Below are 25,560 nucleotides of genomic sequence, written 5' to 3'. Positions count from 1 at the left end.
TTTATAGCTCTTAGCTCAGGTAGCTAAACAAAAGAGAGTGGAGTCAAAACTCTGGTGAGTGGGAATCTCCAGGCAGGGACCATCAATCCAGTTCTGACAGGTTGGGGGTTAGGACCATAAATTCTTGATGACTTAGGGGGAGTTAGGAGCCAGGAAGTCTGAATTCCCCCCTCATCTTGGGTTTACATATTTACAATTTATAACTTTAGAATAAGTAACCCTGAGTTTTATATATATATATATATATATATATAACGCTAATAAACGGGGGGAAGGAAGGCACATTGCAACTAAGGGGATTGAGGCAGAACAATGAAGGGAAATGGAGGCAGATCAATTTAGGGAAACTGAGTCACAACAATTTAGGGAAACTGAGTTAGAACAATTAGGGAAGCTGATGTAGGACAATTAGGGAAATTGAAGCAGGACAATAAAAGCGAACTGTGGCACAACAATAGAAGACAGTTCCTTGTTGGAATCCTTACTAACTGCTAACTGATTAGAGTTGATCTAATCTTACAAGAAGATGTTTTGGGCAGAACCTGAAACAAGGTACTAAGTAGAACTAATTAATACAAGGCTTGTGTTCACACCTTTACTCATTGGAGTTCAATGAGTTCACACCTCCCTTGAAGCTTTGGGTCAGAGAGCACTATGGGAGAAAACCCATAATCCCTCTCTCTGGAAGGAGCATAAATAGGCCAATGGGCCAGTCGAAGAGGTCTGGAGAGAGGAAGACGCTACAAGTCGAGATTTCACCGGAATGACATGAAGACTGGAGCTGGCTGGAGGCTGAAGAAAGCAGAGGCAGAGGCTGAAGGACCAGACCTTTGGATTTAAAGACATTTGGAGAGAGCTCTTGGAACCAAGCAGAGAGATAGGCCTCCAAGCTAACCGGGCTATATTGGAAATAATAAAAGATCTGAACTTTTATCACCTGGCTGCGTTTTGAGAAGAAAAAGCTCACCACAGTTCCTGATCTCAAAGAGCTCAGGGTCTAATTGAGGAGACAAGTTAAATACAAAATAAATTGTAGATAATCAACAGAAGAAAATCACTTGATTTAAGAGGGACCAGGAAAGACTTTCTGTAGAAGGTGTGATTTTAGCTGGAATTTGAAGAAAGTCAGAGGAGACGCTAAGAAGAAGAGATGAGGGTGGGAGAGCATTCCAAGCATTCCAAGAGCATTCTAGCCAATGAAAATTCTAGAGGTCTAGAAATATAGTATCTTTGAGGAATAGAAAAGTGTCACTAGAGGTCAGATTACATGGGGGACCAAGGATGTTACATTAGTTTTCTGGGCCTTCTTTTCCTATAAAATGGATAAATTCTAAATCTCCAATTGTGTGAGGTAAGGTGTGAAAGATACAGAGACAGTGAATTGTAAAAGCTCTTATCACAGTGCCTGGCATATAGTATGCACAGAACTTGACCCAAAGTGTTTCAGTGACTTTTTCAAAGAATTTATTTTCTCTGGCTTGTATGAGAATAGTTTGGCTATTTATTATTATAGCCTTTTGAAGTTAGCTCTCATCAATCACTAATTAAGTGTTGTTTATTAAATAGGTCCTTTTTTTTTTTTAATTATAGAAGTCAAAAAACCTGATTTCAAAATCCAAATCTGATCTTCGTTAGCTGTGTTATCTTAGACAAGTCATTTTAGGCCCTTTGGGTCTTTATCTCCTCATCTTTATGAAAGGAATCAATTAGATTATCTCAAAGATTCCTTTCAACTCTTAATCCTGGGATTCTTTGAGTTCATGATGCTTTAGTAGCTGTCATTCCAGTCTTATTTGTCTGTAGAATGCTCTAGGTCAAATAAAAGGGTGAAGAAAGGTTTGACTGAATCAGGATTGACATTAACTTTAGTAAATAAAGAATAAGGTTTGCGTGGACATGTGAAACTGTCATTAATATTTCCACTAATATGAAAATGAAACTACAAGTTGTTTATATAAATTAGACACCCATAATAGTGCCAAGAATAGTTGAATCATTTTTTAAAATATCAAGGTTTAAAGATATTTCTGAAATATTGACTTCCAGAATCTTTCCAGCCTGGAGATGATATTTTCTCCCTCATCAGAAACAGGCAATCAGAGTGTCCACCACCATATGATTCATATTGCCTCCATGGAGGAGTGTGTGTTTATGTTTCAGAACTGGAAAACTATGCATGCAAGTGAGTATGAGCCTTTCTTAATTGTATCTTTTTGAGGGAGTACTGAAACAATGTATTTTCTAGGGAGTTTAAAAAGCATTCTAACTCTAGAAGATCAGCTATCATTTGAACTGTAGAAGTGTCTATTGAGATTAATGTGTCCAGTCTAAGAGTTCTGTGCTTTTCTCCAAATAATAGACTATTAGCAGAATTCAGACTCTTTGCTCAGCTTTGGGACATTGAGAAGAATGTCTCAATACTGTGACATTTCTTCTAGAAACATGAAAAAGAGCAGTCAGTGGATATTTCTAGTTTTGCAAAAAAAAAAAAAAAAAAAGGATACAATTTTGCAACTATATCATTTTGCCTTGAACTCCAATATTTAGTTTCATCCTCTCTCTTCTCAATAGGTACTATTTAGATTCTCAAAGCTGGTTATAGTTATTGGCCTTACCCCTCCTTCTCTGATTCCTTCCCATTCTCCAAGAGGATTTCAGATCAATTGTGCCTACAGAAATGTGTGTAATTCAAAATCAAGAAAATGTGAACATGAACATTGGGTTTCAGGAAATGTGGGCAACTTGGCAAGCAGGTCTATTGCATTCACTGTTGAAAACCTATCCTTTAGTATCTTTATATATTTATTTTCGAAATAAAAATCTAGCTTTGAGCCAAATTTCACTTTCATCTAACTGCCTGCTTTCAAGCAAGGCAACATGGAAGATTGGCAAGAGGGGAGAAAGAAGTCCACTTGGGCTGTGGGTTCCCTTAAGTCTCTTTCCTTATTTATAATTGATGATAGTACCAACCTCAACATACTTATGAATGTGTTACTGTTATGGTTTTTTGGCTACCCTTATTGATAATTTTGATATTGTATGTAAAGTGCTTTGGAAATTTTAAAACCGAAGCAAATGTCTTTGAGTCTTTAATATGTTCCTGGATCTGAGATCATAGTTATGGGTATTTATCTCTTGTGGTACATATTGCTACCCATCCATGCTTTCTCATCCCGGGCAACTCTTATCTATACCATACCATGAATCTTCCACAGGGACATCTGCCCAGCATACTGGAGCTTTTCTCTAGATCTATGCTTCTCAACTTTTTTATTCTCAGGAACCTTTTATAACTTTCCAAAGAGGTGTTATTTCTGTGGAATATAGCTACTTATATTTCAATTATTGTAAATTAAAACATCTTAGTAGTATTATGAATTTTTTAACACAGAGAAATTTTTTTTAATACTTTAGTACCTTCACTAACATTTTTTAACACTTAGTTTTTTTGTAACCTTTAACATTTTAACACTATTTTAGAACTACTGCTCTCAATATTATAATAAATATATTATAAATAATTATATGTAAATTTAGAATAGAGGCAACTAGATGGTATGGTAGATAAAGTGCAGGGAGACTTGAGTTCAAATTCAGTCTCAGATATTTATTAGTTGTGTGACTTTGTTTAAATATGGGGAAAGCATTCATTTGTATGAATACAAGAGAGCATCCATTTGTTATTCTTCATTCTAGCTATATGACTGACATCTCCTTTTTCAATCTCTTCATCAACTCTTTCAATTGATATAAAGATCAATCATATATTGCCTCAGTTTGTCTCATCCTAAAATGGAGATAATAATAGCACCCAGAGTAATTTTGAACATCAAATGAGATAAAAATTGTAAAGCACTATGTGCCTGGCATAGATTAAGCATTATATAAATGTTAGCTATTATTATTATTAATATCACCATCATCATCATCTCTATGTGCTTATCAAAAGACAGGGGAAATCCCTGACTATTTGATCTGTACAAAGATAGGTTTTAAAATATGTAAGATAATGTTATTATTGCTTTATGTTAATTGTCAATGAATAGTCTCATCCAAATCCTATTACTATTAAGACTACTTTTACAAATCTTCTGCAACTATTTGAATGCTCTTGAATTTCACATATTAGGAATCTGACAATAATGATGTTCAATTCTGATGCATATTGCTGGAGATGAATGACTAATGTAGAATGCTATGTTTCACACTGATATTGACATTGATATTTATGTTATTTTCTTTGAAATGAGTGTAAGACATAATTAAAATCATTATCAAGGCTTTGAATGCTATTAGGTAAAGCTTCATTAAGACCTTCCTCAGGATGAGATCTTTGGGATAATTGCAGCCTGAAATGATTCTGAGAGCTCAAACCAGTTCCATTATACATTCCCAGCATAGTCTGAGAACCTCCCAAATTCGTGTGGAGAACCAGAAGTGTGGCTTAATGGCAGACGTTATCTTCTTATTAGTTGTCAAAGTAATGCATGAGAGGGAAGCAACAGTACTCATAGAATAGGACCCAAAGAAAGCATTGAACTCTCCAACCATTATTTCTGTTCTTTTTCCTTCTTGTTCTTACAGGAGGGAAAGATGTGGGAGCTCTTCTTGAAAAAAGATTTCATGGATCTTTTGCATATCCTTCCAATAGCTGCTTCTATCTCATTTGCACGATCAATCAGACAATTTTTAAGCTTGAAGAGTCTTTAGTTATCATCTGTCTTATCTTCTGAGGTTAGACCTAGGTCCTAGAAATATTCAAATGACTTGCTCAAAAATTACACATCCTATTTAACTATACAACTAGTGAGGAGTTAGGACTAAAACATAGATCTCCCAATTCCCAATCCAGTGTTTTTCCATGGCAACATGGCACCTCTGTCCACATGCCTGATATAAGTAAATACTGAGCTTGATATGATCTTGGCCTCATCATTTAGTCTGACCCAGATCAGACAGAAGTATCCAGGAGCCAAGTAGAAGAATTCAGGAGGAATTTTGATTTAGTTGATGTGGAGCATGTTTGGAGTTTTTCTCTCTTTATATTTGGATTCCTTTTTGATTAATATTAGTGGTCCAGGGTCCATCTAAAGTGAACACACTTAAATCCTAAAGTAATTAACTTAGCTCTGTAACTTTTAAGAAAGTCATTTAGGGAGAGGATTCTGGGAAGATGGGAATAAGTTGGTAAACAAGTTCTCCCAATTTCCCTCACAAACAGAACAAATTTGCATCTAAGAGTGAACATAGACTTGTGAAAAACCAAGAAGACTTGGGGCAGAACTGAGGTCCTCCATGTGTACAACCCTTGAAATCTGAAGAAAGACCTCAAGCTAGTGATTAACCCGGATAAAGTGCAAACACCTCAGGGCTAGCTCCATAGAAACATCAAATGGGGATCCGTTGGGTTAGCTAGCTGTGACTGGAGAGACTTTTCACTTTCCTGACTGTTTGTGGAATAGGAGTTTGAGTCGGGGAAAACTGAGTGAACCTTGGCTGATTGGAAACACTGGACCCAGCTTTGCTACTGAGATGGGGCCTTGGGTGACAAGGAACTAGATCACAATGAGTGTAGAGACAGCGGTTCAGGGACACTGCTAGGCTGTGGATACTTTCTGGAGGGTAGAGCTCTTGGTTTGAAATTCCTGATCAGAGGGGAGAGCTGAAGGGAAGTTTGAGGTATCATCTCCGCACCCCATGATTTTAGGTACTTATACTAATACCTTTTATTTAAAAAAATATGAATTGACAAAGAAGAACCCCACTATAGAAATATATTATGAGAACAAGGAAGACCAGAGTTCATCTTCAGAGGAGGATACTTTAGTTAAAAAAAAAAAAAAAAAAGCTTCTATCCCAAAGAATAATGTGAAATGACTCCCTACCCAGGTAGAATTTACAGAACTCAAAAAAGAATTAAAAAATCAAATGAGAGAAATTGAGGAAAAACAAACAAATAAATAAATACTATCCTAGAAAAATAAGAAACTAATGAAAAAAAATAACCAACTAGAAAAAGAGGTACAGAGTCTCAAAGATGAAAATAATGCTTTGAAAATTAGAATAGGGCAGCTAGGTGGTGCAGGGGTAGAGCACCAGCCCTGAAGTCAGGAGGACCTGAGTTCAAATCTAGCCTCAGATACCTAACAGTTCCTAGCTGTGTGACTCTGGGCAAGTCACTTAACTCCAATTGCCTCAGCAAATTAAAAAAAAAAAAAAATTAGAATTGAGTAAGGGAAAGTCAGTGAAGCTAGGAGAGACCAAGAAAAAAACAAAGCAGATTATAAAGAATGAGAAAATAGGACAGGATATGAAGCATCTTATAAGAAAAAACAATCGATCTGGAGAACAGATCAAGAAAAAATATAAGAATAATTGAACTGCTCCAAAGTTGTGACCAAAAAAAAGAACCTTGACATAGTAATGCAGGAAATAATCCAAGAAATTGTCCTGTAGTGATCAAACATGAGAGGAAAGTAGAAATAGAAAAAATCTACCAATCACCTCCTCCACAAGATCCTTTGTGGAAATAGTTTTGTGGAATATTATTGCCAAATTTTGAGACCCCCAGATCAAAATTTTGTAAGAAACAAGAAAAAAACAATTCAAATATACTGGAGCTACAATTAGAATTGTACAAGACTTAGAACAGCTGCTATAATAAAAGACCACAAGTCCTGGAATCATATCTACTGGCAATCAACTAGGCCTGCAGCCAAAAATATCATATCCAACAAAATTATCTAGAATTCTGAATGAGAAAAAATGGGCATTCAATGAACTTGTAGATTTTCAGGATTTTCTATCAACAGAACCTGAACTTCACAGAAAATTTAACATATAACGTATTATTCTCTGGTTTGGGGGCTTCTGGGGCAGCCTTCCTTTCAGTTCAGGAATCACCTTGAGAATAGCCAAGTGTTAAAGTCCAGAGTCTTTATTATCTCCTTCCTGGGGCTGGGCAGCTTTCTGTAGAGCCTTTCAGACTGGCGTTGGTCTCAGTGGAGAAATGTAAGAAGAGAGCCTGCAACCAGGAGCTTGTAGTGTGCTTGTCTTCTCTAGCTCTATGAATCTGAATCCAAGGGCTTATGCTTCAGCCTTCAGGACTCTTGCCTTCTCTGCTTCTGAATCTGGCTGAGTTTGTCCAAACTTATATGCTCTCTTATTATAGGTGTGAATCTTGTAGAAATCTATAGTACTAAGTACATGTATTGAACTAGATAACTATTAAGCACCATGCTAAACTAGATGCTAAACTAGCAATGGTAATAATTGTCTCATTAATTCCACTTAGTATCTTGTAAGAATTGTTGTTTCAAGTTCAGAGTTCTGGCCCATAACAATATAAGACAACATGAAAGATCACTTTTAAGGAACTTAACATGGACAAACTTTCATCATGGACAAATTATTTATGTTTTATATACATACATACATATATATATATGATTCATATCAACAATAGAGTAGCTCAAAAGAAAAATTGGCAGAGTTAAGGTAAAAATGGCAATCATGTTATACAAATGAGGGAGGAGGAGAGCTCATAGTTCTGAAAACCTACACATATCGGGAATAGATTCAATTGGCAATACTACATATTTTCCCTGAAGAATATAGCACCTTCCAAAACCCTTAAATAAATACATGGGGAGGAATGAGTAGATAAGGAAGCAAAGGGTGAGAGAAGAAGGCAAGAGAGGGATCCTTGGGTGAGGGGGAGGGTAAGTAATAGCAAAGCAAGTTATGAGGCAGAATTTAATTAAAGAAGTAGCAAGCATAAGAAAGAAGTAGGTGTAAGTAGGGGTGTGTGTGTGTGTTTGTGTGTATGCATTTGGTACTTTGTTATTATATATTTTGAATCCTCCCTGATATTTTGCTGAGCACAACAATATTCTCTTTTGTTTTGTTTTGTTTTGTATTTCTTTTCTATTTTCTTTTTTTTCTTACTGTGTTTTTCAAATTTAAAAAGGAAGTAATTTAAACCCCTCTGGGCCTCCGGTCTAGTTCAAGGAACTTAAATAGATTATAAATATGTAAATTCTTTAGGGACAGAGACGATTTCACTCTTCTTTAAATATCTTTAGTGTCCAATGCAACATTTGGCCTATTTAAGATTTTTGCTAAATCACCACTGATTGAGAGTGTTCAGCTGAATGATAGAATACCATTAGCTTGATCCTGCATGTAGTTATCCCTTTTACATCTGGGTGAATGTAAATGGGGGAATTTTCCACTGCTATCTGGAAAATCTGTGTAAAATTTTTTGTCTGAATTATTATTTAAATTATTATTAAACTATGGAAGCTAGATGGTGCAGTGACTAGAGTACTACCCCTGGAGTAACACTTCTTAGCTGTATGACCCTGGGCAAATAATTTAACCCCAATTGTTTAGGGGGAAAATATGTTGATATTATATAATACAATACATATATTTTATGTATTTCTGTATTTCTAAACTTTTTTCGTGTTATCTACTGGTCTTTGTTGTCTGCAGGTTCCTCAAAATTCACCCAAAATTTCCATTTAATTTCTAATGCTGATCCACGATATACCAAAATGGTGATAGAGAAAGTTGTGATGTGGAAAAGATGAATTTATGTTCATGCCTAGGAAGGGGTGATAGAGAGCTTTTCCCCAGTAGATGGCACCATTGTGTCATTAACAAAACAATCACAAAGGAAGAAATTGACCATACAATATTTTGGTAACAAAATTTTGGACCATACATATATTTGGTAATTTCAAATGAAAATGGTGTGTGTGTGTGTGTGTGTGTGTGTGTGTGTGTGTGTGTGTGTGTGTAACAGAGAAAAAGAGGGAGGAAGAGAGGAGAAAGAGAGAGATCTTTATTTTTAATGCAAAAAAATTTGGGGGGAACTTTATTTTAGGTTTTATTACTCAGTTAATATGTTTTTATTTTGTACCTACTTGTGAGAGGCCTATTGTTAACCACTAGGGATAAAAAGAATAGAAAAAACACAATCCCTGATTTCAAGAAACTTACTTCTAGCCTGGAAGACAACATGCTAACTATACATTTGTTTGCGATATATCTTTTGTGCAACATACTCACATACTCTATATGTGCACACACACACACACACACACACACACACACACATACACACATATACACATAAACATCCTTGAGGCACACATGATAAGCAGGTGATAATCTCAAAAGAAAAACACTAGCATTAAGGAGGATTAGTAAAGGCTTCTCACAGAAAGTTAATTTGAGCTAAATTTTGAAGGATGCTGGGGGAGGGGGATTGGCTAAGGAAAAGAAGAAAAATTCATTAAGCATCTATTATATAGGTTACAAATATTACCTCATTTGATCTTCACAATAGCCCTGGGAATTAGGTGCTATTTTTATTGTTATTGAGTTATTTCAATCAGTCCACCTCATTGTTTAAAACTCCATTTGTGTATCATTTCCCTCCATAGCTGAGGAAAGCAAGGCAAACAGAATTTACATGACTTGCTTAAGGTTAGATTCGAAATTGGGTCTTCCTAAGTCCAGGCCTAGCACTCTATGTCATGTAGCCGCCATTATAACATAGTATTTATGTTCTCCATACTGCATACCTTTGTCATTGGTTCAGAGGCTCCACATGATCTTTTATTCCTCAATTTCCAGATGGGATTGGAGAGGATTCCTCTGCAATTCTTTCTTTTTCCTTGATCTGATCCATCCTGCTATTTCTTAGGTTGCAGGTATTGTGGGCTGGTTTTTATGTGTGGCTTTTTAGGATTTTAGAATAACAGAACCTGATCTTTAATCAATGCTTTGTAGAGGTGGAATGCACTGTCAATCCCAGGGTAAACAGACAGAATCAAAAAGTCCTCACTGGGTTAGCTTGTAAATCTCAATGACCTTCCTTGATCCATGATAGATTTCTAAGACACCTTCAAAAATGCTGATGTTGGAAATACAGGGTCTGGGGGTGGGGGTGGGGTGGACTTTGACCAGACATTGCTCGTGGATGCCTTGACACTGATGGTCAGGAAATACACTGGAGAATACCAGGAGTGCCCTGAGAAACTGTTATTTTTCTTCACATGTGTGTTATTACAGATGCGTGGTTGGCTACGTGGGAGAGCGCTGTCAGCATAGTGACCTGGAATGGTGGGAGATGCGGCACATGGCAAAGGCAAAACAGCACAACATCACCATGGCAGTCTGCATAATTGTGCTGGTTCTGATGCTTCTTCTAGCCTTGGGGATGACTTACTATTTCAGGTGAAACTTTTATTCTATCAGAAATTCAGAATAAATGCTTCAACTCCTAACCAAGACACACCACCTGTGCTCAACTGAATAGGCATAAGCTGCAGAACTAGCTTTTAAAAAACAAAACTTATTAGTTGTATGGCCCTGGGCAAGTCACTTAGCCTTGTTTGTTTGAGTTTCTTAATCTGTAAAATGAGCTAGAGAAGGAAATAACTAACAATTCCAGTATTTTTGCCAAGATAACACCAAAGTCACAAAGAGTTGGACAGGATTAAAAAAATGTTTAAACAATAATCACAACTGAAGTATATAGTTTTAAAGCATTGCTTAGATGAGTACTGAGAGGCTGAGACTTGCTCAGGTCACATGATCAGTATGTATCAGAGACTCAATCCTGGTCTTGATTCATAGCCCAATTCTCTATTAGTAAGCTATGCTACATACCTATCATCATCATTTAAAATTATTTTTTAAAGAATCCACCCTGAAGTCAGGAGGACCAAATCTAGTCTCAAACACTTAACACTTGCTAGCTGTTTGACCCTGGGCAAGCCACTTGACCCCAATTGCCTCCGCAAAAAAAAACAAAAATCCATCCTGCTGAAGCATAAAGTTTTGCAAAGGTGAATGTTAAAAACTATCTTTGCATGTATTTTGGGGGAAAAAGCTATTAAAATAGAATTTATCCTGCTAACTTAATAGATTTGGTCCCTATTTTCTAGTAACTTAACATTCAAAGACAAAGATAAATGAAAACTCATTTGCTGGGGTTATTAAAAAATCCAAACACTGCTACATAAGTACAGAATAAGAGAAACATGAGATCCTACAGTCTCATCAAATAGATCACTCTAAAAGAGGGCAATTAGGGTAATTAGGAGACTTAATGTCATCTAAGAATTGATGAAAGGAACTGGGAAGAAGAATTAGGAAAGAGGCAAAGCTGTGTTGGTAACTGTGTAACAATTTTCAAAAATAAAGTTTGCTAATGACACATATTTAAGTTTATTCTGTATTATTAACATTTTCTCCACCAATAAAACAATAAATCAGGTCCTGATTTGTAGCATTTTCCAATTTCTTAGGAAATTTAACAGTCAGCTTGAACCTATATTGGAGCTGGCCCCAATATACCAGTGGAGGGAGAAAGTAACAGCAAATATTTGAAAACTTATTATGTGAAAGAAAAGTCTAAACTTGTTTTGCTTGGACTTAGAAATCAAGACGAGGACCAGAGTGGAGAAGCGTCTATAGATCTAGCACACCAACTTGTTTATATTTAGAGAGGATGGCTCTGTTCTATTCCATGAGTATTAGCATAATACATGATCTGGTGGCTACTTCTTCATAGAAAATCACCCCTACTGGAGGTGGTAGACATAGCTAGGAAAAGAATATCCTGAGATATAGAATAAATATCCAGATATTATTATTATTGGGCATCAAAAAAATCTGCTTTTCTTAGTCTGATGTTGGCCTTAGAATACTGAACAGCTGAGACATTCGTAACTCTTGATGGTCAGAAAGAAAATAGACTATTTGCTATTGCTTTTGTAGTAGTTTTCTCCTCCTTCCCATCCCCACCCTTCCTCCCCCAAAAAAAAGCCTGAGGAAAGAAATTCCAGCTCAGGGGTTTCTTAGTGTAATTAACTTAGAGACTTTTCTTATTTAATGGGTGAAAATATATTAAGCTATGGTCACAGTGCCACTATATTTCTCATGTTCTATTGACTATTTCAGAGCTCTTGGATTTAAAGCTAATTGCAAATCAGTCTGTTTTCTTGACTTGGGATTTGAAAGCTAAAGCAGTTGAATGATGTATATAGGATAAATATACAAATAAAGACTTCAGCTGCCCTCACACATCCTGGACTTGTATGACTCTATTCCCAAAGGTACAAGTAGAGATAGGACTATCTAAGTAAAAAGTTATCAGCATCTCCCTCTTCCTCTCCCTCTCCCTCCTTCCCTTCTCTCCCCCCTACCCCCGTCTTTTAATAAGGGTTATTCCGTACTTTATCTAAAGGTTTTGTTTGGTATAACTTTTCACTTCAACTACACAATTTTCATTTATATGTTTTGGTTAATAGGATTTGTACCATAGCCCTGGCTATATCATTCATGTAAAGCTAAAGCTAGTAATTTAATCTACTCCTTCCCTTCCCCAAGTCTTTTGGTATCAACAGCGAAGAATCAAGATAAGTATTGACCTTGAAATTTCATTGTTTTTATTTTGTACATATGAATTACCCTAGGACTCTAGGGTCCTAGATCATGGATCTAAAGCTGAATGGTACCTTAAAAGTCATCTAGTGGGATCCTCTCATTTTCTAGATAAGCAAACTAATTCCTGGAGGCTTAGAATGATATGTCTAAGGTCACAGAGATAGTAATTATCAGAAGGATTTGAACCCAGATTTTCTCACTTTAGAAACATGGATTTTCCTTAATACTACATGAATTAATTTTATTTATTTAAGAATTTATTAATATCTTTTATTTTTACATCATCTACATTTCCCAATATATGTCTCTTTTATCTACCTTTTAAATATTAATCCTTCACAACAAAGGAAAAAAAAAGAAATGGGACAGTAGATAGAATACTGGGCCTGGAGTTAGGAAGATTAATTTTTCTGCATTCAAATCTGGCCTCAGATATGTCTTAACTATATGATTCTGGGTATGTCACTTAACTCTATTTGCCTCATTTTCCTTTTCTGTAAAATAAGTTGGAGAATGGCACACCACTCTAGTATCTTTACCAAGAAAACCTCAAATGAGATCACAGTAAATTGGACACAAGTCAACAACAACAACAATAAAAAGAAATAGTACAACAAAACTAATTAAAACACCAACCATATTCTACAGCTATACCTATAACCCTGTATGTCTGCAAATAGGGAAGAAGCAACATTTTCATATTTTTTCCTTTGGAATCAAGGTAGGTCATTATGATTTTATTTCAATTGTTTTATTGTTGATTTTTCCTTTTAATTGTTGTAGTCATTGGTTTCAATTTATTCCTAATTTTAATTACTTCATTTTGTATCAGTTTATATTAATCTTCCCACATTTCTTTGTAGTCCGTGTTTCTTACAGCACAACAATATTCTATTATATTCATGTACTACAATTGGTTTAGCCATTCCCTAATTGAAGAATATTCTATTTCATTTCCATTAGAATGAGAGTTGCTGAAGAGCAGGGACCCTGCTTTTTTCAGTTCTTTGTTCTATCAGTGCTTAGTACAGTTCTTGGCACACAGTAAGAACTTAATAAATCACTGTTTATAGTTTTCCTCTCTTTGCTACTACGAAAGGATTAGTATAAATATTTTTAGAGCCTTAAGAAAAAAATCATTGACCTACTTGGAGTATGTGCCTGACAGTAGGATCTCTAGTCTATGTAATTCATTTCCAGAGAGTTAACAGTAGCTTTTTTCCCCCGTATCTCATTCCCAATCTTGCCTGTCTATATCCTTCTCCTGTATTCCTCTTTCAAATTAAGGATATGTTAGAATCTAAATTAGATAAAATTTCTTCTGCAGATTAACATTACATGAAACATGATTACTTCATATTTGCATATCATTTTCCCTGCTAGTAAATCAACACTTGGTACCATGATGTTAAACATCAGAAAACTACTGGATGGTGAATTGGAGACCCTCCAATGAGATGCAGCTCTGCTCCATTAAGGTTTGGGAGTAATATTCACTTAGGATTTTTGGTCCTCAGTTTTTTCATATGTTAAAAGAAGGAAGGAAACAAGTAATTATTAAATATGGATTGTATGCTTTACAAACATCTGTCTCATTTGATTTTCACAAGAAACCTGAGATGTACGTGTTATTTTTATCCGAATTTTGTACTTGAGGAAACTGAGACAGAGAGATAAAATAACTTGGCCAGAGTCATACAGCTAATAAGTATCTAAGGCAAGATTTAAACTCAGGTTTTTCTGCCTCCAGGTCTATTCTGCCACTTAGCTGCATTCAAATCTGGCCTCAGATGTATCCTAGCTATATATCCTGTGACCATAATACCTGTCTCCAACAACAATCATGAGAGATAGATGCTATTGTTGAAGTTGGGAAAGGGAACCCCAAAAGTTTGGGGTCACAGACTGGTGTTGTAAGGTCTTAAAAGAATTTGCAGGCTTGAATTCGTTTTCAAGTCAAGGGGCAAAGTTTATTGTAATTATAACACCAATTAAAGCAGGCTAAGCTCCAGAGGAGGTTAGCAAAGAACCTGAAGCAAGGAGATAGATTTATAGGACAGAGTTGGATCAGAGTTTCATGTTCCTTATTTGCTAAATTTATGGCTTTCAGGTAGGTTTGAGGGGTGATCTTATTCACTATTATCTCAGGAACTTGGTTATCACTGACCAACACATTATCTATCACTCAGTAATGTTTGTAGGACTATTCTAAGGCCAAAAGATTTTGCAATTATTGACAGACAGATTACCAGAACAATAGCACTCTAAAGTTAGAGGGCTTCAGGATCACTAATATAAGGGAAGAAATATTATATTCCTAGGCCAGAGGACTTTTACATTATTGAAAGACAACTTACCACAACAATAACACTCTAAGGTCAGGGGTTCTCAGAATCACTAATATATTTTCCCTAAAGTTTTAGGGAAGAAACATTATTACATTCCTAGGCCACAAGACCCTTACAATCCTTGACACAGATTGTTAGAACTATAACACTTCAAGGTTGGGAGACCTCAAAATCATTGCTATCTCCCCTGGAAGCTATATTACACCATTTTTTCCCTCTCAAGCAGTTTGTACCTCAAATTTATTTGGGACAAAGGAATGGAGATCTCATTTTCTGGAGCTGCTTCATGCTGATAAGGGTAGAGCTATCCTTTGCCTACTGGGGTTCAGACTGGGGATGGAGAGGCATGCACCTTTAAGACGGCAGCAGCAACATTCAGAGAGGTGCTGGGTGTCAGAATCAATTAGCCAGTGGTACTCAGGGTGAACAAATACTTGGAAGTTCAGAGCTTGGGGCCTGGAGGAAACAAATCTCACAAATAGATTAAAAATGAAGGGGCCAGAGGCAGCTAGGTGGTGCAGTGGATAGAGAATCAGTCCTGAAGACAGGAGGACCTGAGTTCAAATCTGGCCTCAGACACTTAACACTTCCTGTCTGTGTGACCCTGGACAAGTCACTTAACCCCAATTGCTTCAGCAAAAAAATAAAAAAATGAAGGGGCCAAATATGAGCCAAAAAAAAAAAAAGAATAATTAAAAATGGAGTTAGTATGGGGGTTAGTAGAGACAATGGCCAAGAACCCCACCCAGAGGAAGGCTGGGGTGGGGTGAGATGAGGCTATCACGAATGCCTCTCATCCAAACAGATTTTCCTAGGATAAATACCAAAGAATGCTTTCCCCAAAATCCCTGCTTTTGTTTCCTTGAAGGTGTGGGGGCAGTGTCTGAACCAGTGGCATTATACATGGTGAAAGGAACACTTAGATGACCTGAGGTACAAGCACCATAATGTTTAAAAGGTGTTAGAGAGATTGAGGAGGGTTCCAGTCAGAGGCATTCCTTTTAACAGATCCCTCAGAAACTTCGAAGTAAGATGGCAAACCCATTTTACAAAGAAAATCATATCCTTTAGGTGCACAGATGATACCTGAGGTAAAGTTTTATAGTAGCTTCCTAGTTAGTTATTCCCAAGAATGATTACAATTACATGACATATCAATTGGAATGTTAGTTCTCAGGAGGTTATGAAGAGGCTTCAAGGAAGGTAGTATAAAAGCATTATGAATGAGTTTGCCAGAATAATTTTGGAATGGATGTCCTACAATTATTTTGTGGGTAAGAGATCCTTCTCACAAGAAAATAAGGGATAGTCAGGTTAAAGTTATTCTCCTGGGAATTAGCTAGTAATGGGGTGGCTTCCAGGATGGGGATGGTGACATTTGGGAATGGGACCTTTGCAAATAATGTGTTAGGTTGCACATGTGGGCTACTTGAGGATGCTGAGGGCACATCCAGCAATCTTGAATGCCCCCACTGCCCATGGAGGTCTCTAGCCTGACTAAAGACTAGGAAATTATCTCTCTACTGGTGGGGGCCCACAGAGTGACAGTGAGAGAGGTGGAGAGAAAATACTAGAAGCAAAGCTCTCATCCTTGGAGTGTTATTAAGGTACATTTGGAAAAAGTGGAAAATAATAAGAAAGCAAGCTAATCTTAAGTTTCTCAGCCACCTTTTGAGTTATTTGCGAAGTGAAGGCTGGGCCACTGTCATTCTGCAAAGAGCTGGGCAGGCCAAAAAGAAGTCCCCACTGGCTTGCTTCTGAGATTAGAAGCTGGCCTGAGAGTGTTTGAAAATGCCCAGAAGTAGAAAGGATGTAAGAATCAGAGAGCTGGGGAATTAAAGGTGCCATGGTCAGGAGCAAATAGGCTGTTGCTAAATCTGCAAACTTATTCCCCTTGGCCTCATGTAAATCTCCCTTCTGGTGTCCTTTACATAACAGAAACCTCTCTAGGTTTGTGGACAGTTTGTAATAGCTGTAGAATTCCCCTTGCATATTTAATAGAATTTTTGCTGTCACAAGTCCCCTTTCTTTCCATATAGCTCCATGAGTGCAAAATATAAAAAGCATATTTGAAGTCTGCATAGATGTTCACTCTCATTCCTTTCACCAGTTCTAAAGCCCTAGTAAAGGCAATGGGTTCAACTTTCTGGGCAAAAGTCCTGGGGGGGAGGGGGTGGGGGAGGGGGAGCGGTTTAGCCTCTAAGGTACTATTGAGGGTCATCACAGTATAACTTGCCTTCCTTTCTCCATTTTCAAGAAAACTGGACCCATCTGTAAACCATTCACCATCTGGCTTGTAATGTCACCTGACTGAGTGTTGTCAGGGAGCAGAGTGGTAGTGTTAAGGAGGTGGCACACTAGGAGAGTCAAGTCGAGAGTATCTAGCAGGAGAGCCTGATCCTGGTAAGGTTCCTACTGATGCCTTTTGGCTTCAAAAATGCTCTGAACCTGATGATGAGCTTAGAGGCTTCCTCAGAAGGGCTGTGACAATTAGCTTTTAGGCAAGGATAGGATTCCAGAGACCCTAGTCAAATTGAGATCCCTGGGACCTGGTCCAGCCTTCCATCAATGTACAATATAAAAGGCTTTAGGTAGAGCTAAAGCCAGGGCATGAGATTAGTTTAGCTTTTAAGGTCTTAAGAAACTCATAAGGTTGTGTGGGCCTTTAAATAAAGAAACTTCATAGCTTTGTGTGGGGGAGGAGGGCTGGAAGTTAAGGATTTGTATGGCTGCAGCCAGAGACACCTCTCAGATGGGGCTGCAGATCAAGATATTTCATTTAACCCATACTGGCTATGTTCATTGGTGGGGGGTTCCGTTCCCCTGGATTTGCTCCTTCAAGGGCAAAAAGAAATTATGACTCTGTATGCAAAGGTATGCAAAGGAAAGCGTCTTTAAGGTTTAAGGTAGAAAACCATTGTGTTCCCTGGGATACTTATATTGGGCTCATAGTTTCTACTGACCTGATAATAGCAATTTGCCATAAGAGGAAAAAAGCAGGAACATGATTATAATAGCATCAAAACAGGTCCTTCAGGCCTCATTCTGAGAGAGAGCATATATATGATAGGATAAGCATCCTTAGATCTGTTTGACAGCCAATCATGCAGTAATAATTCTACCTCATAGCCAGACTCAGGAATAATCAGGTAGGAAACAAAGAAACAGAACTGGGCAACTGAGTCAGAAGGATACCACCTTAAGCAGAGGCTAAGATTGTCTTCTTTCTCAGAGAAAGCATCCACATAGACACGGCATTTCTCTTGAAGGGTGGGTTACTGACTTAACGATCAGGCAATCTGATTCAAAACTCAAAAAATATCAATTATAGTCCCAAGAGATTTTATCTAATAGCAAATTCTATGAATCACAGCTTAGGGCTAGGTACATTATTTTAAAAGTTTACTAGGATTTAAACCCATAAGAGATTTTGTTTAACATGTTTTATCTATTTAAACTTATCCTGGTGATCAGTCATTATATTGGCTTATAAATTCTTAGTAAATGTATTCCTGGTTTAGAAACTATAAATCCTAAACTGGCTCAGTTCTTAGAGCTGATGATCTTGCTTACCCTTATGGTTTCAAGAAAACTGGCAAACTTACAAAACAGGGAAGGGGCTAAGCAAAAGAGGGACTCCAGACAAGAAAGGAGTCATGGAAAGGTTAGCAAAAAGTTGCTATTTACCTGATTTGTTTTTCCTTTTTCTTTTCTTCCAGAATGGGATAACTTCCTGGAATTATCCCCAATGTTTCAGGAATTTTTCTTGCAATCTTAAAATGACTACTTGCCAAACTTCCTAAGCATTGTTTTCAAAATTTTGAGAATCTACTAAGATGTTATTTTAATTTTAATTAGCTAACTTTTTTGTGTAGCCCCCAGCTTGACCAGAGCTGAAGTTCACAGAAAAAAAGTTAGGCTTTTAAAAGAAATTTTCCCAGTATTCTAACTACAGCATAGAGGTTTATTTTGTTTTGTTTTGTTTTTCTTCTTGCTGGTTGCATTTTAGATCTTTCCAGGTAACTCACAGAACAAACATAGCACAGATATTCTGCACAGAAAGGCAGACAGACAAAATGACATGAAAGAGGACTGTCCTATCTTTGCCAAAGCCATAAAATTTTGCCAAAAGCTTTCCTGTAGCACTTTGTCTTTTCTGGCATCCCAGAGAAGGTGAATGGATGGCAAAGGTTTCCTAGGAACTTTGCTGAAAATTGCAAGAATTTCCCAGTCTGGGCCTCCTCAGTCAAAGAAAACTTGGTGAGCGTGGGGCTCATCACGACCCAGACAAACCTTCTCCCAGTGGCTTAGGTGTCCCAGCTATAAGAGTGTGGGAGAAAAAAATGGGGGGCTTATCTTGACAAGGAGGGAATGAAGCCAGGGGAAGCCAGACTCTTCCTGTATGGGTCAACAAATGTTGAGGTTGGGAAGGGGGACCCCAAAAGTTTGTGGTCACAGACTGGTGTTGCAAGGTATCTTAAAAGAATTTGCAGGCTTGAACCCATATTCAGGTCAAGGGGCAAAGTTTACTGTAATTATAACGCCAAATGAAGCAGGCTGAGTTCCAGAAGAGGTTAGCAAGGAGCCTGAAGCAAGGAGGTAGATTTATAGGACAGAGTTGGATCAAAGCTTCATGTTATTTATTTGCTAAATGTATAGCTTTCAGATAGGTTTGAGGGGTGGTCTTATTCAGGAGTGGTCTCAGGAACTTGGTTATCACTGATCAACAGATTATCTGTATGTCACTCACTAATGTTTGTAGGACTATTCTAAGGCCAGAAGACTTTACAATTATTGACAGACATTACCAGAGCAATAGCACTGTAAGGTCAGGGATTCTCAGGATCACTAATATATCTTCCCTAAAGTCTAAGGAAAGAAACATTACTATATTCCTAGGCCAGAAGATCCTTACAATCATTGACAGATTATTAGAACAATAGCACTCCAAGGACGGGTTTCCTCAAAATCTTTGCTGTCTTTCCTAGAAGCTATGTTACATCACTATCATCCCCATTGCACAGAAGATTGAAGCTGAGTGAAATTAAATTACTTGCCCATGGGGGTATATATCTAGTAAGTGTATGAGGCAGGATTTGAAGTAAGGTTTTCCTAACTGCAAATTCACTATGCTACTTGACTACTGAGAACAAGGATTTACCAAGTATCTATTCTTTTAAAGAAACTATGAGTAGGAGTAGGAGCAGAATCAGGGAAGGCATCTAAGTCCTAAGTGCTGAGGATACAAAGTCATTTAACCAACAACCATTTATTAAAGGCCACTATGCTAAGCACTGAGGACAGAAAGCCAAAAACCAAAAAAAATAATTCTTGCCCTCTAAAGAACTTACATTCTAACAGAGGAGACATTAGAGCTTCTAAGCAATTCACAAAGTTGTGACTCCATTTGAGTTGGTTGGCTAGAATGGTGTTTCAGTCCCAATATTTGTTTTTGTCACAGGACTCAGAAGCTCCATAAGAAGAATCCAACCTCTGAGATGACAGGGGAATCCATAGTTTCCAGTACCCTTGGAGAAGACATGATGCCTCCTAATCACAAGCCTTGGGTAATTCCATATTCAAAAAGATTAGGCATAGAAGGAAGTAGGGAAAACCAAAGGGCCACTAAGAATCCATTTTTGATTACTTATCCAATAACTTCTGTCTTAAGTAACTGTTGGAATATTGAGTTTTCATTTTGAAATTTAATATATTTTATCTCCCCCCTCCTTCCCATTATAGGTTAAAACAAATTATTAACATTTGGATTTTATTTTTAAGATTTTGAGTTTCAAATTCTATCGCCTCCTCCCCTTTGCCACTCCCTGATATAAATTGTACATATGCAATCATGTAAAACATTTCCACATTAATCATTTTGTACAAGAAGACTTGAATATAAGAAAAGAAACGGCTTCAGTCTATATTTAAACAATCTTAATTCTTTTTCTGGAGACAGATATTATGCTTCATAATCATCCCTTTGGGATTATCTTGGATCATTGTGTTGTTGAGAATAGCTAAAACAACCACAATTCTTCATTGTATAATATTGCTGCTGCTGTGTACAATGTTCTCCTGGTTCTGCTGACTTGACTTAGTCTTCATATAAGTCTTTTCAGTCTTTTTCTGAAATCATCCTGCTTATCATTTCTTATGGCATGATAATATTATATCATGATCATATACCACATCTTGTTTAGCCATTGGGTTTTCATTTTGACCTTCTGTTAATCACCTCTCATTATTAGACATTGGGTTTTTCATCTGTTTACATGCAATGCTGCCACAGACAGAGAATGATTGTTGGCTTAGATCAAGATACTGGAGAGTTGGGTAAATTCTGAATTAAGGAAATGAATGACATGAAGTGAATGTTATGACATATCACTATTAGTTGATTTCCCAGGAAAGCACACAGCACTTCCTCTAGCTTCTTGCAAGCTGAGAACTCTGTGTTATCGGAAAACTCTTTATATAGGTAATACAGTTTATTTAAATGTTGTAGGATCATAGATGCAGAACTGGAAGGAATTGTAGAGGCCATCCAATCTAGCCCTTTCATTTTACTTGAGGAATCTGAGACCCAGATAGATCAGATCATTTGTCCAAGGATACATGGATAGAAAATAACAAAGACAAGATTTGATCCCAGATTTTCAGATTCCAAATCTAGAACTATTACCATTATGCCACACTTCTTGACAATATTTCAATACATTGAGAAGCCAAAGGTCATTTAGTTCAATAACATTTCTGACAAGAAATTAATATTTTATAATTGGTTGATTAGCTTGACCCAGGGGTTTGTTGTTGACATGGAAGGAAATAGCCATTAAAATGCCCAAGGGAATTGGGGTTGAGCTTGCACTGTTGAACATTTTTCTAATAGGGTTAAGGCATAGAAATCAATTTAATGTGTGACACAAAAATTAGAAGACAAGGTCAGAGATCAAAAAGTCCTTGAAAGGTTAGAACAATGGATTGAATTTGATAAGATGGATATTATTAGGTATAAAAGTGAAATACTCAGGGTAAAACATCCCAACATCTTAAGTAGTTATATAACAGCTCTGTTGAAGAAGATATGCAAGTTAGAGTAGATTGTAAGCTCAATGTCAACCAACAGTATGATAAAACAATCACAGAAAAAACCACAATTTCAGATTGTGTTAAACGAAACATGCTAACTAGGGCTGGGGAAGTAACAGTTCTATTGTACTCTGCCCTGGTAAAGACTATCCCTGAAATATTATATTCTTTTCTAAGGATCACATTCTTGGAAGGACATTGAAAAACTAGAAAGTGTCAAGAGGAAAGGTGACCAGGTTTTTGTCATGTAAGAAGTTGAAGGATCTGAAAATGTTTAATTTGTCTTCAAGTATTCAAATGCCAATTTTGTGGAAGAGCAATTAGATCTACTCTACTTTTTCTCTAGAATACAGAATTAGAACAATAGGTAGAAGTTGTAAATAGATACATTTGATGTAAGCAGAAAATTACTGATCAGATTTCTGAAAGTGGTAAAATCTGCCTCAGAAAGTCATGGGATTCTCCACATCAGGGACCTTCAATTAAAATTCAAATGAGCACTTCTCAGGAGTATAGTAAAAAGGACTCATACTACTTTGGAGTAGTAGAGTCAGGAATCTCTCCTTTTGCTGAAATTGTGTTTCTGTGATCATCCTACTATTACTTGAAACTTTCTAATAAGGGGATATTTTTACTATTCCTTCCCAAGGCATTTTGAGTTGCTTCTGGAAAGCTCTCATGTGTCAGAAAATTTATTGTTCCCACTTATGCTCTGGGGGTCAGAAGGACAAGTCTAATCCCTCTTCTACACGACAGTCCTTCACATAGTTGAAAATGGTGATCTGTCTCCCTTCAGTCTCTTCTCTGGGCTAAACACATCCAATTCATTTCTTCAACCAGTTCTCATGTAATGATCTCCATGTCTCTCTTCTTCTCATTCCTAAAATGTGGTACCCAGAAATGAATACAATACTAAGGATTGTCTGGCACATAGCAGGTGCTTAATAAATTTTTGTTGACTTTGATTTTGACTTTGTCTGACTGAGACATTGTCTAATGAGATGATTATTGAACCATCTCTCACTGTATCCTGGGATCAAATTAGCATTTTGGGGAATTATTGATACATTGTTGACTTCAAACTGATAAAACCCCTGGATCTTTTTTAAAAAAAAATACTATCTGCCCATGCTACCACATCTTTCACTTTTTAATTGATTTTTAGAATCAGCTGTTAGACTCTACATTTATTTCTATTTAATTTCATCTCACTTCATTTGACTTCTAAAGGTTCTCTCTGTGAGTGAGATAGTTAATAAACATTTATTAAGTGCTTGCTATGTGCCAGTGATTATACAAAGCACTAGGGGCACAAAAAGAAGCATATAACAATCCCTTTCCTCAAGAAAATCATAGTCTAATGCATTAAAAGAAACACTATTATACAGTACAGAGCTTATTAAAAGTTTTTTTTAATTGTGACAGCTTTTTGTCTAAAAATGTTTATATGCCCTGGATATACACACATATATATATATATATAAAACAGATATACAAGTCAAACATTTACTGATAATAAAGCATAATTTCATGATCCCCACATTTAGTTATGAGACCCTACAGTTTAAGAAACTGGACTTTGCACCAGGAAACATTTTTTCAAATCTTATCTTTGACACTTAATAGTTGCATGAATGTTAAATTACTTAAGTTTTTGGTACTTCCATTTTTTCCATCTGTATTATAAGTATAATAATATCTACAGCACCTATTCTGCAGAATAAGTGTGAGAATCAAATGAGAAAACATTTGTCAAAACTTAAAATGCTCAATAAATATCAACTGATATTTAGCCTGTCAAAATCTTTCTGGGTCCTGAATTTGTCTTCCAGCATGATAGTTAGCCAGCTCAACTTCTTGTCATTTGCAAATTTGATAAGCATGTCATTTGACATGCTCATGATATCCCAACAACATAGGATCCAGGATCAATCTCTAGGACACATTTTCCTAGAAACATCTTTTACCAAGCAGGCATTGACCTATTAATAACTATTCTTTTGACATCCAGCCATTTGCCAATTCTGAATTCTCCTAATTTTATGATCATCTGGTCCACAAAGATGTATATATAAAACTAGGAAGAGGGCCTAGACCAGGGAATTCACTGATATAGAGAACGCCCATATAGGAAACTCCTTCTATCACTGGATATTGGCATCTACTCTGCAACATGGAGATCTATCATAGAGAATTGCCTAGAGCAATGGCAGATTAAATGATTTGTCCAGGATCACATAAGCAGGAAATACCAGAGACAAGTCCTGAACTTTCCTTTTTTCTCTAAGTCTAGCCCTTTATACACTACACCACATAATCTCCTTTCCTTCTCCCCTCATAAATATATTTGAGTATATACATTTGTCTGTGTGTTTTTCTGCATGTATGAATGAAGAAACTTGTTTATGTTATCTGTTGGCTTAGATATTAAGTGCTGGGGATATGAATATAGAAAGAGAAAGTCTTTGGCCTCAAGTAGCTTAAATTCTAATGAGAAGACAGCACACATAAGGAAGGATGTTTTGGTTTAAAGGCGCAGGGATGATAAGAAGATGATGGGGATGAGAAAAAAGTATGGATAAGTATGAGGCCAAATAGATCTAAAGTGAGCATTTATCAATCAAGGCAACGTGGTCCAAAGATGAAAGTTTCAGGGCTGGTTGAAACAGTAGGATTAAGGAGGAATTCCAGGAGGATGAATAGGGTGAAACACTGTCAAAGATATGAACTGGCTAAACATATGGGTATGTGGGTGTGTCTACCTGCTCTTATGAAGTATTTTTTATACTCAGACTTATATGAGAATCGATTGAAGACACTGGGGATGTTAATTTGTAGAAGAGAAGACTTGGAGTGAAGCATAAATTTTTCCTTCAGATCTTTAAAGGGATGTCAAAGGAATGTTTGACTAAATCTGTTTAGCCCAAAAGATAGAACTCAGACCAATGGACAAAATAGATTTGGGCTCAAAATAAGGAAGAATTTCCTAAATATTTATAGCTAATGGTGAACTTCTTTGTGAGGCAGTAAGCATTTCATCATTGGAAAACTTTAAACAGAAATCGCATGCCAAACTTTTTAGAGAAGTTATAAATTCAGATTCATGTTTCAGGTAGTACTTTTAAGTACTGAGATTTTATGATTTTTTTTGATCTCATTTAATCTTCATACTTATCCCACTATGTAGTTAGTACAGATATTATTATCCTCATTTTACAGGAGGGAAACTGGGACCTAAAGAGATTAATTGCACTGCCTGGGGTCACATAATAAATAGCAGATTCAAAATACAAATTTAGGATGTCTTTAGCTCTGATATTCTTTTCACTATATAATCCAGCCTTGTTAAATTGAAATAGCTAAGAGGGTTGGTGCGAAGAATACAATACTGGGCTTATAGTCAGAAAGATCTAGGTTCAAAGCTTACCTTAGATGTGTCTAGCAGCATCACCCTAGATCTTGACCTCATCTGTAAAATAAAGTATCAGACTTGATGGTCTCTAAGGTTCTTTCCAGGTCAGATTGGAACCGAACAAAATCTCTTTAGGATATAAAAATAATCCCTCCTGGCCTTAAGCAACTGTGTGAATCTCCATTTTCAGATAACTGTAAATGATAATCTTGTTGAGTCAATGTGGGCAAAGTTCATTCATAG

The 25,560-nt window shown here is 36.7% G+C and overlaps 1 protein-coding gene across 5 annotated transcripts in view; it reads left to right on the top strand.

Annotated features, from left to right (window-relative positions):
• Positions 1-25,560, top strand: part of EGF (epidermal growth factor) — a 177,268-nt gene that overhangs the window by 103,288 nt on the left and 48,420 nt on the right. For all 5 annotated transcript variants that reach the window (XR_007948135.1, XM_051965114.1, XM_051965115.1 and 2 more), the window contains exons 19-21: positions 2,047-2,182; positions 10,084-10,248; positions 20,275-20,380. Coding sequence is in view for 4 of the 5 variants with exons in the window: in XM_051965114.1 (XP_051821074.1) it covers positions 2,047-2,182; positions 10,084-10,248; positions 20,275-20,380 (407 nt within the window). In the remaining variant the exon portion in view is untranslated. The remainder of the gene's footprint in view (positions 1-2,046; positions 2,183-10,083; positions 10,249-20,274; positions 20,381-25,560) is intronic.

This window comes from Antechinus flavipes, chromosome 6 (genome assembly GCF_016432865.1).
Source record: "Antechinus flavipes isolate AdamAnt ecotype Samford, QLD, Australia chromosome 6, AdamAnt_v2, whole genome shotgun sequence".
NCBI lineage: Eukaryota > Metazoa > Chordata > Mammalia > Dasyuromorphia > Dasyuridae > Antechinus > Antechinus flavipes.
The sequence above is the reverse complement of the archived record's forward strand: the minus strand, read 5'-3'. Positions and strand labels throughout refer to the sequence as shown.